The 12,319-nt window shown below is 40.3% G+C and overlaps 1 protein-coding gene across 1 annotated transcript in view; it reads right to left on the bottom strand.

Moving 5' to 3' along the window:
- Positions 1-2,164: 2,164 nt before the first annotated feature.
- The window catches only part of LOC105743836 (serine/arginine-rich splicing factor SR45-like), a 53,868-nt gene continuing 43,713 nt past the window's right edge, over positions 2,165-12,319 (bottom strand). Inside the window, exon 5 of the mRNA XM_012517399.1 lies at positions 2,165-3,024. Within this exon, the coding sequence (XP_012372853.1) occupies positions 2,165-3,024 (860 nt within the window). The remainder of the gene's footprint in view (positions 3,025-12,319) is intronic.

Below are 12,319 nucleotides of genomic sequence, written 5' to 3'. Positions count from 1 at the left end.
CAGAGGAAGGACGATGGGGCACACCGAGAATTAGCACCTGGAAGGGAGGCCTGACTTACTCTCGGTGAGTATTTCTATGATTTTTTGGAATTAATATAAATGAGAAATTTGGATCATCTAATTATGTAGTCTTTTTAAAATCTTTTATGTACTCAGTACAGTCTCACTATGCAGCTCGGACTCCTACTGATCCTCCTGTCTCAGCCTCCCCAGCACTGGGACTATAGGCGTTTGCCGCCACACCAAGTTTCAGAGGCCAGCATGGTGTGGCCAGGGCTCTGGGCCAGCACGGCATGCAGTACTGGGGGCTGAACCCTGGTCTTTGTGCTTGTCAGGCAGGCCCTTGGACTGCTGATCTATCTCCCCAGCCCCTTTGTAGTCTTTTTTACTGGCTTCTTCTGGCAAATCCATTTCAGATTCACATATCTCATTTTCTGTTTCAATAACTAACCTATTTGTATTGCCAAATAATATTCTATTCCAAGGACATGTGATATAGTTTGTTTCTTGAAGAAGATGCAAGGGATTAGGTTAGGGAACTTTTCAGCCTTAAAGAAAGGCACTGCAATTGTTTTCTGGGAGTACAGAGAACAATATTGCTATGCTTTCTTTTTTTAATTTAATGTATTTTGTGCAGGTCTCACTACTCAGCTCAGACTCTTAGCTATCCTCCTGTTTCAGCCTCCTTAACACTGGGATTACAGGCAGGTACAGCCATGCCCAATCTCGACGGTCAACTTAGCGCTCCCGAGGGGTTGGCACAGGGTGGCATGCGGTGTTGGGGATCGAGCCCAGGGTACCTGCGCTTGCCTAAGCTGGCGCTCAGTCTGCTGCGCTATCTTGCTGGCCTTTGGTATGCTTTCTTTTGTTAATTATAGTTATCACTGAATTTTCCTTAGGCTGGAATCTATAGTTAGGGCTAAATCAAAGCAAGCTTTGTTTTTATTCTTTTTTACTTACTCAGATTTATAATGAAAATAGATCAACAGAAACAAGCAAGGCTGCGGTGATTAGCATGCTTGAGACGGCGTCACGAGCGTGTTCTGTCCTCCTAGGTTTAAAAGGTAAGAAGCTCATAACATAATCACGCTACAGGTAATGTTTCACATTCTTTCCAGTCACTTAATTTGCAAGACTCCCAAATACTGACCTTAATTATTCTATTTATTTTTTCAGTTCATTTTGAAATGTTAATTATATTTGGATAGTGTGTATTTGACTTCCTTCCATACTTGTATTAGAAGAAAATGCATTTCAAATAAAATCCACTTCTTGTATGCTATAATTTACAGTTTTATTTTCAAATTGCATAATTATTAGGCATATATTTAATGACTACTCTCAGGTTAAAAATGTTCAGTGTGACTTTAACTTTGAAACTGAAACATATAATTTTCTCTCTTTATCCATTTGAATTTTCTGATTTAATATTCAATTTTAAAAGTAAAGCAGATTTTTTATATTATTAACTGTCTTATGGATTTAAACTATAATCTCTTAGGCTGGAATGAAAGGATAAAATTATATCTAAATCATCTTAGTTATTAAAAATGGATTAATCTTCATGAGTGCTTCTCACTTTAAATAACAAAAATATATTTGAAAATGTGTAGATGTAATATAACATTTTAGAGAATATTAAAGTAACATACATTTAGAATACAGTTGTAATATTCATAATCCATATATAAGCAAGTTGTTTTGAAAAAGTCTCATCTATAACATGTATTTCTTTGAAGTTAAAGAATTTAAAATTTTCAAAGTACACCTTTTCTTTTTGTTAGGTTATAGATATTTTAGCAACATTTATTCCTTCCCTCCACCTCAGATGACAAAAATGACATATAATTTTATCAGTTTTTACAAGATTATATTTCTAGGAAGTGACAAATCAGAGCTTTATAGGTTCAGTGTATGTCTTTGTATTAAAAATAAACTGATTTAAATAGAATTTCTCTATATTTGCATATATATTGTATTATCAATATTAGACAAATCCCAACTAGTTACCGAGTACTGAGGCTAGTGTAAAATCTGCTTGTATTTTTATCATCCTGATGCTAGTGAATTTTGCTGGGATAATTACAGTAAAATCTCCCTTACATACAATTTTCTTTAGCTTAGCTTCCCCTTACTTAATAACGTTTATATGGAGCTTCCTACTTCAAGCATACTGTGGCAGATTTGTCATGGCCCGTATGTCCCGTGAGCACGAATAAATGTGTACGAAACCAGAATAACAGCGATGAGACTGATTTAGCAAACGCCGGGCCAGTAAGAATCCGGAAGACCAAGATCCCGGCTCCAAGGACCAGAAAGTGCAAGTCTGAACCTGACCCTGGAGGCATTTCCTCGTCCATCTGTCCGTCCGTCCGTCCGTCCGTCCATCCGAGGAGCTGTTGACTCGAGCTGGCTCGCCGAAGAGGCCGCGGGTTCGAGTCCCGGCGACGCGGCCGGAAGCCCGCGCAGAGTGCGCTCGCTCTGGGGTCCTTTGCCCACTTCCGGCCGAGTGACAGCCGGAGCGCGACAGCACGGACCCCAAGCCCAGCCCGCGCGGAGCAGGCAGGCCCGGGCGCGGGATGGCCCGGCGAGGCCGCTGCAAGGCGCAGGAGCCACAGGAGGTGCTAGAGGCGACCCGAGGCGACTTTGAGCACGCCGCTCCTGGCCAGAAAGGCTTCGGCGCCTCCCGGGGCAGGAGGAGGCCCGGCCCCAACCCGGCGCCCCGCTGTGAAGCCGCGTGCAATCCACTCGGAGGCAAGTTGCACCAAGCGCTCTGCTGCAGGCCAAGCGCGCCCCGGTGGCCGGGCAGTCCGCTCCTGCGGCAGCCGGCGCTCCCAGAGTCCTGGAAGGTGGCTTCTCCCGGCACCGAGGCCGGCTTCGCCGCTTCAGGCCGCGCTCTCTCGCGGCCGCGCTCCGGTCCGAGGCGCCTCCAGCCCGGCTGCCCGCTCCGCTCGGGCGGGCTCTCCCGGGCACTTGGCGCTTCTAGCGAATCCCACCTTGACATTTGTTTCTTAGCAGACCTTTCTATAAAGAAAAAAAAAGTACTGATAAAGACATGTTACAATAAATAAGAAAGTATTGACAAAATCAATAAAGAAACTGTAGAAAAAGAAACATTGAACACAATAAAAGAGGAAGGAAACCGAATAAGTACATGTGGAAGTATAGTGCGAGTTCTGCAGAAATTCATCACAGATTTGACACGACAGCAATAATACTACAAAAGATAAAAAGGCTCATGCGGAATTAAAGTTTTTCTCTTTTATTAAAGAGAATACAAAGTCATAATAACATAGAAAAATTGCAAATGATGCAGAATTTCATTAAACAAAATAATATGATTTTGACAGTATTTGTTGTGTTGTATTTGTTGTTTTCAAGTTAGTTGTTCAGATTACCAGATATATGCATGCAAAATTGGAAGAAGAAAGAAAAAAGTTATAAGAAATTAAGAAGAAAAATACACAAAACAACAAGAAAAAAGTTATAAGAAATTAAACAGAAAAAAGAATAATAAAGAAAAAAAATTTAAGCATTAACTACTCCTTTCAAAAGACCAGCAGAGGGGCCGAGGAGATGGCTTAGTAGAATAAGCGCTTTCCCGGTAAGTGCAAAGGCCTGAGTTCAATCCCTGGTTCTGAAAAGAAAAAAAAAAAAAAAAAAAACAGCAGAAATTGACAGTACAATTATATATATATATATATATCTTTTCTCCTTCTTTCTTTTGTCCTTTTCATCATCCTAGCTTTTCTTTCCCTTTGGACTAATTCTTTCCCTTTCACAGTATCTGTTGAATCTTCAGATTTTATTTAATCTTTCAGATTCTCACAATAGCAAAACAATACAAAGTTCACACACAGGTCTGATTTATTTCACTTACCAATACAGTCTCTGGTTGCATCCATCTACCTACAAAAGCCTCAATTTTCTTTTTATAGCCGAGTAATGCTCCATTGTGTAAAAACACCACATCTTTTTATCCATTCCTCAGTCGATGTGCATCTGGGTTTGCTTTTTTAATTTTAGCTGTGTGTGCTTCTATAAACATGGGTGCACATGTGTCACTGCTGTATTATGTGTTCAGTTCTAGAAAAATACCCAGGAGGGGTTTAGCTGGCTTGAACTGGACCTCCCATCCTAGCTTTTGAGGAATCCCTATTCCGATTTTCATGGCAGCTGTGCCAGCCTGCCCTCCCACCGTCAGTGGAGGAGAGCTCCGTTTCCCCATGGCCCCTTCAGCTTTGTAAAGTTCTTTTAGATCCATGCTTTAGTAAAAAGAGGACACTCATGTGGGCAAGGCTTGTGAATGTCCTAAAATTTTATTTCACAAAAGGCTATATATATATTTAAGGTGCTTTGCCATTCAAGATAATTAGAAAGAAGATTAGATTGTAAGTTGGCAGGATATAACTTCATTAGGTGAGCTCTTTCCAAAAGGGTACATGCTGTAGCTCAAAAATCAGATGACAATGAGGCAAGTCCAAAAGTTAAAAGAAGCGCCTTATTTTAGCTGGTACCCAGCGGCGGTCTCTATGCAAGGTGCAAAGAGGCGCGCCGAGCATTGACAAGGTGCAGTATTTAAGCTTGAAAACCACAGAAACAGGGGAGGGGTGGAGAGGAAGAAGTGGCAGGGTCATTAGTTCATGGGGTGGTCCTGTGGGGTGAAGGTGCTGGGTTGGCAGTCATACAGAGTTCATTGAGATAAGGTTTGGGGAACAGATATCATAAGACTTGAGTCATAGGGGTGAGGAATCAGGAGGAATTGGGAGGAATTTGAGTTGGCAGCCATATATAGTTCATTGAGATAAGGTTTGGGGAACAGATATCATAAGCACAGGGGTGAGGAATTGGGAGGGGTCGGCGCATATAGAACAGGAACTCAGCGAGGTTAGAAGGGCAACAAAATGGAGTCAACTTTGACAGGGTACAACAGCACAGACATTACCAGAATGGAAGGAATATGTGGGGGAGGGGAGAGAGAGAGAGAGAGAGAGAGAGAGAGAGAGAGAGAGAGAGAGAGAGTTGTTACCTGCATGTATCTTCTAAGAACTGAAAGTGATCTCACCTAACAGCCATAAGAAATTGCTGACTTTTGCCTAACACCTGCAAGGACATGAGTTGTCATGACTACTGACCTTGTACCTGAGCCCCAAAAAGCAAGTGAGACTAGGACCCTGAACAGAGAGAGAGCTTAGTGAACCTGTGCCTGGACTCTGGAACTCAGAAACATCAGATAATAAAAGTGTATGTTTTCCAGCTTCTACAGTTTTGCTAATTTATTGCATTACACTAAAAATATTACAGGTTAAGAAATGGTGGGATATGCTGGTGGGAACATAGAGTGGTGCAACTGTTATGGAAATCAGTGTGGAGACTCCTTAGAAAAGTTGGACTGGAAATCCCATTTCAACCAGCTATTCCTCTACTGGGAATTTTCCCAGAGGATCTGAAAACATCATATCATAGTGATATATGTGTGCATATGTTTATAGCAGCAGAATTTGTGATAGCCAAATCTTGGAAACAAACAAGATGCCCATCACCCGAGGAATGGTTGAAAAAGATGTGGTATTTTTACACAATGAAGTATTATTCAGCTATTAAGAGTGGTAAACTCGAAGCCTTTATATTGAAGTAGATGCCACTTGAACATATACTCATAAGTGAAATAAACCAGACACACATGTGTAAATATCATATAGTTTCCCTAGTATAAGAACTCAAAAGAAGAAATAAAAATAGAAAGGCATAATACAAGTAAAAGGAAAGCAGGATCTCCAGGACTAACTAACCAAGAGAGGGAAAGGAGAAGAGCAAGTAAAACATGAGTAAGTCAAGCCATACAGTTATATGTAGAAGATGGGCAAGGCAATGATCCTGAGAATCTTCAGATGGTTTTTTAATCAAGCAGTTAATTGGAAAGATTCTCACCCTGACTAACTATATATACTGATACCTGTGAATTAAGCTACTGCACTGCAAATGGTAATTTGTAATAGTAGTTTCATGCTTGGAGTGCCTGTCATTCTGGTCTTCTGAATATGGGCTGCTTGCCATGACATGCCAGTTGCTGCTATGATGTCTCTTGGGTATATGGTTGCTCAAAAAGAAGGGGGTGGTGAATGAAAGCAAGAGACAGGAAAAGGAATGTTGTGGGACTGTCCTGCTTCAAGGCTGTATATGGTGAGATTTTTGGACATATGTGTAAACATAAGAAGTATATAATTCTTTATGCATGTTTTAAAAGTATATTCTTATTTTTAAATGTTTTTTATCATATTATGTAGGGACTTAAAGTTCAGCATATCAATACTTGATGAAAAATACCTGTTCCATATTATGCCTAAGATGTTTGATATGCAGACAGATAGTGAGGTTAAGCTTGACAGCCTAAGTTGTATGATAATAACAATAAGCTTGTCTTCTGGATGGTTAACAACTAAGTTTGCAGACCAAAACTTAGAGAAAAAGGAAGGCTGCAAGGAAAGCCAACATTTTGGCCCTACCCTTCTAAGGTCAATTAAGACTCAGGACATATGAGAACTTGTACTGTAACATCATGTAACTCGGTAGTGTCCCAATTTTCTGATCAAGGAGATTATGAGGCCAAAGAGGAAAGTGATCGATGATGTAGAGTGTGCCTAAGGAGAGTCACATGGAGAGAAAACATTCTCTCAGGCTTTCACAGAGAGCACATTGGTCAAGCAATGGCCATGACTCATCCACATGGCTGACACTGGCAAACAATCTGAGGTACAGGATCTCAGGAGAAACCCTGAGGGAATTTCACTGACCTTATCCAACCCAAAAGCTACAACTCTTGTTGCATAGGTCCTGCTTTACCTTGATCTTAACCATCCAACAGAAAAATATAAAAATGAAATATAAGAAGTAAAGCCATGCTGTTATATTGAGCTGTAGGGGACTCAGGTCAACAATTTCTGACATTTCCAGTCAAGTGGAAGACCCCATACTATTATGGGCTACTGGACTCTTTTAGAATATTTTGCAGAGTTTACACATAATATTCAAATAATGGAAATTAACAAAAAAAGATGTATGTCCATTTTGTATCTGTGTATTCAAAGTGGTTAGGATAGATATATACTTACATTCTCTTAATGAATAGAGGGATTTGTTCTAATGGTGTTTGTAAATAGGATATCATGTCCGCATCTTGTATAGTGATTAACCAATAAGAAGAATGTATGTAATGTGTTAATTATTGAAACTGCCCTACCAATTTGATTTGAAACTGTCTCATTGCTATTTGTTTATCAATAAAATTATGGAAAAGAAGAAATATTTGCAAAAAAGAAGTGGTGGGATAGTGTTTGCTACAAGAGGACTCCTTAATGGTAGGAGGAATATTTTACAATAATAAAATAATAACAAATATCTTGCTTTATACAACTGAGTACTTACATAACATAAAATTGTTTCACATTTATATAAATCAAAATTTAAAAAATAACTGAGGATATCAATGAATCCATTATTATTGAAGTATAATTTGCCATTTTTGAAGCACTATGTTTTTTCCAACTCTAATATATATTTTAAGTATATTGTTCAACTAGTAAAATTTTGAGTATCAAATTTGAAAAGTAAGTTGCGAGGATAAATTAGTCTAAAAGTGGAAATAAAGTGAATTCAGTAGGATGGATAGATTCTTTTAAAATGACCTTTTAAAAGAAGTATCTATTAAATCTATTGGTTTAATAGTTATTCAAGTCTTTAGGTTAATTACCTTGCATGCATTGCTTTGGAATTCAAATACCAGTACTGAGACCGGTGAGATAGGTCAGTGGACTAAAGCCCCTTCTTAGGCAAGCTCAGGGACCACGGTTTGATTCCTGGCTGTGCCGGCTCCACTCCCGGGGCGGGCTGAGCCGGCCATGAAGTGAGCACAGTGGCACACACCTGTAATCCCAGCACTGGGAGGGTGAAGCAGGAGGCTCCCTCCGAGTCCAAGCAGTCTAGCGATACCCTGTACTAAACCAGTACATGAAAACAAATCCCAGTGCCAACACTAGTATGCTTAGCACAGCTAAGTTGTTTTCATTTGTGTTTTATGACATTATTTTGTCATTTTTCAGTGAGCAGATAAATACCTATTTAGGGAATATCTTCCATTAGATAATAAATCATATACAAATTTGAGAGACATGCAGCCTCTACTACTTACAAATGTATTTTTTATTGCAATTGGCAATATTTCAAGGTCTGTAATCTAGTTCAAGATATATCAGCATGTATTATTAAGTACGTGTCTGTATGGTCTGCAACTTGGCCAGAAGCTTTTTTCTCTTTGGAAATGGGGCGTCTGTGGAGAGTTGGGCTGCTGCACGAGGTGTGTCCCACTGATGGAAGGTGACCGCGAGCAGTCTTAATTCCTACGTCTTCATTTTGCACTATGTAACTTCATAAAATTTGAAATTAACAGACTTATTTTTTTGATCCCGAAACATGTTAATTCATATAATTACAAGTCAAAACAGAAGTTCTTTGTTGGAAGCGAAAATATTTAAGAAAGGTGTTTTATAACCAAAATATAGGGCTCAGAATCTAGTCCTCTTCACTGTTCCTTAGGAATGGTATCTGAAACTCAATCCTTAAATGATCCTGCATCCAGTCCTCAAGAGTGACTCTGAGCTTTTGATACCAGCTAGTAGGAAAAAATCTGACTTCTGGATCACTATTGCTGAGGCCAGATAGGAATGTCTCGTGTGAGGTGGTATTCGTGCTGTCTAAGAGAATAGCCAGAGCTGATCTGAGTTACTGAATATGTTTCATGAAATATATTGTAAAAGCTTACTAATAAATCCTTTTCAAAAATACCTATTTCATTGGCTGATTTTTTTCTTACATTTACTTAATTATTATACCTTGAAATCAGACTATAGGGAATAGCTAATTAATTTCACACATACAATTCAAAAATAATCTAATAGTTGTGCAAGACCACACTTGTTTTATTAATTGCATCGCAGGATGGTTGGGGGGCAGCTAATGCAAATAAAATTCTATAAGATGAGTCCACGGCTTGTGTTATGCATGAAAGACATTACGAACAGACTAGGGCAGTTATGAAAGAGCAAAGGCAGGGTTTATAGGAAGAAGGTGCCACAGCGGGGAAAGCACGGGAGGACTTTGGAAATGGTGAGCATCGTAAGATAAAGGTATTCGTGAAGTAGGTGTTCCATAAATAATTGTTAAATAAATAAATCAAAGAATGCCTACATTAATGAACAGATAAATGTAGAACTGTTTGAGGCCTTGAACTTCAAAGTCACTCCCTATGAAGCAGTCTCTTGGGAAGGAATGCAAGCAAAGGATGTTTGTAAGCCCATAATTAAATCTGGTCTTCTGCCTGTATTAAGTGACTAAAATTTTAGGGGAATTATGCTGGTTAAGGAAAAGGAAAGACTTAGAGAACAAAGAACCAGTGGAGGTAAAATACAGGAAACAGTATAGAATAACATTTCTGACCCAACGGTGAGAAGGCCTGGAGGTCTGCAATACACATAAGCTAAACGTATGGAGCAGTATTAGTAACGCGTTTCAGTACCTATTGCGCACAGCTCCATTTCAAGTGCTTTGGCTATCCCATTTCAAAATTCCTTTCAAACATCCCCAAAGAGATCACTGTTACTCATTTTTTCAGGTATTCATGGAGAGAGTTAGGGAAAGCAGTGGTTGATCGAACTAGAATTCAAAAGTTAACAGTCAAATCTGGACAGATGCCAGAAGTATTCTGATATGTGAGTCAGTATGACTGATGAAAAGTCTAGTACCAAGTAGGGAAAATACACACACACACATACACACATGCAAGCACATGCACACGTACCTACAGACACACGCATGCACACATGCATGCATGCATACACGTGCAACACACACATGAGCACACGGACACTTGCACACATACTCACACGCACGTGCATGCACACACACACGTGCACATCATCATCATCAATTTAAGTATTCATCAACTTATCCCAAGGACAATTGGAACACTTATTATATAATTAAGAATGAACAACTAAATTTGTGTGCCTAAGATATGCAGTTAAAATAGGCATTATTCCATACAATAATGAAATAGCTATGAGAAATAGAGATACTGGATCGATATTTCTAGGAAGGGACAAGTTAGATTTCCTAGCTAACTAGTTAGAGTAAATACTGAAATCGTTTGGTGTTCAGCATATGTAAATGAAAATGAATTGGAGGTTAGTTACAAACAACAGACAGGACGCACTGGACGGCTATGCCATAATTTTTATCTAGATACAAACACATCAGACATTAAAAGATGAATTAATAAGGAAAAGCTCCCTAAAGAAGTAATATAATAATACTGAATCTGCTTGCTTTGAGCAATTTTTATTCTAGCTCTTTGTTCCATGTATGAATGCATTTGAAGAGGCATGTAACTCATACACATAATTTTTTATTTAAACTTTTCTGTTAACAGCATCCCATTTTTTATTTAAAGTAGGCAGATGCAACATTTACTAAAAAATGCTCCATCTATTTTATCCATTGTTCAACAATGTAGTCTGTAAAATAATTTATAGGCGCTTTAATTTAACATTTTCATTTATTAGCAGCTTAAATTTCATTGCACAATGATCTCAGTCCAGAAATGATAGATGGAGGCAAACGCGGAGAACAAAAGCTCTCTCCCAGGCGTGCAGACGAGTGCAGACGCTGGTCTGCAATCCGGCCGAGGGCTCCTTCCGCGCCACGGAGCATAAATAATCCTACAGACTCTAAAGTCAGCAAAGGTTATTCGGAGACTGTGATAGAACGAGACGGAGCAAGGCCACTTCATAATTTTCCTTAAGCAGAAATGAAGTAAGTCTCCCCGACGGCCCCCAAATCCCCGGGGCGCCATTACTCAGCGCAGGACTGCCGCTCCTCCCTCTCGGGTCGCACCTCAGCCTCGCGCGCCGCGTCCTGCAGACGGATTGCCGCAGCGCACCACGCAGCCTCGCCGCCCGCGCGACCCAAGGTCGGCTCCGAGGGAGCCCGAAGGGCAAACGTGAATGAAACTCAGTTACTTTTGTCTAACTCTCAAAAATAATATTTAAACTTCATCACTAAGATTATTAGATTCTACCCAGGTAAATGTGGGCACAGGCAGGAAGTAAATTTTATTTCTTACAGAAACTTTAGATACTGAGGACAAATATGTATATTCAAATTCGTCAACATTTTAATACATCATTATACAAAATTCCTTCCTTTAAAAATGTTTTATTTTCAAATTTTCAGCATTGTAATTTTAGATTTGATATTATGTAATTTTCTGAGTCAAACAAAAGAGTTAAAATGTTGTGGAAAAAAATCAGAGTCTTAGATTTAAGTTACATCCTGTTGTCCTAAACTTAATTTATTTTATCTGGCATTTATTTTTTCAGATGATATATCTGAAGCTAATTTGTTGTTAAAATTATTACGGTTAACCTTTTGCCCTTCTTGGAAACTCGCGCTACTTCTTGGCTTGGAATAAATACTCTCAATGTACAAGTTGCTGTTAATTTCTGCATATCACTCTTAGAACTGATTGATCAAGCCTTTCGGTCCCTAGTCTCAAATGCATCTTTTCTTTTCCGCCTGTGATTGCCGTGACAGGTTTAGTTGCTTGCTTCTTTGGAAGCACCTGGTGCTGCAGAGCGAGGCTTCCCGCGTCCCACCGTAAGGCGACCTCCCTCAGGCGTCCACGCAGTCTCGGCGTCTGCAGGGTGAGTGCCGCGCCTCTCTTCCTCCGGTGACAGTGGGCCGTGGCGCTCTGCAGTTTTGCTTATTTTCTGTATTCCTTCTTCAGTTAATGTTATTTCCTGCCCGTTTCGGGTTTTTCCCGCCGTACCCAGTCTTGTTACTTCCCAGCGGCCTTACAGAGGCGTGTCTAAACATCCGCACGCACCGTGTAGCTGTGTCAGCCAAGCGTGCGTCTTTCCTCCCAGTGAATGTACACCTGCCTTTTTCTTTGCTAAAAACTATTTTCACAAGTCGTACCTTTCGTTTTTGTGCTCACACATGCTGAGCTCGGCTTTGCTGCTATTTCGGCGGTGGAGGCGTCTGCATGCAACTGGCCACCAGCTGGTCCTTTGCACCCTCCACGCGGGGCTGGATCCGGGTCGGGTTGCAGCCGATGCGCCCGCAGGAGTTCAGTTGCTGGAGGTTTTCGTCTCTGAAAATGATGAAGACTGGGTGGGACTGCAGCTCCGCTGCCTCGTGGTCAGTGCGGATTACGGGACTGCCGCTCTGCTGCCCCGCGGTCAGGGCCGATTACAGGACTGCAGCT

This window comes from Octodon degus, unplaced genomic scaffold (assembly GCF_000260255.1).
Source record: "Octodon degus isolate 3935 unplaced genomic scaffold, OctDeg1.0 scaffold00174, whole genome shotgun sequence".
NCBI lineage: Eukaryota > Metazoa > Chordata > Mammalia > Rodentia > Octodontidae > Octodon > Octodon degus.
The sequence above is the reverse complement of the archived record's forward strand: the minus strand, read 5'-3'. Positions and strand labels throughout refer to the sequence as shown.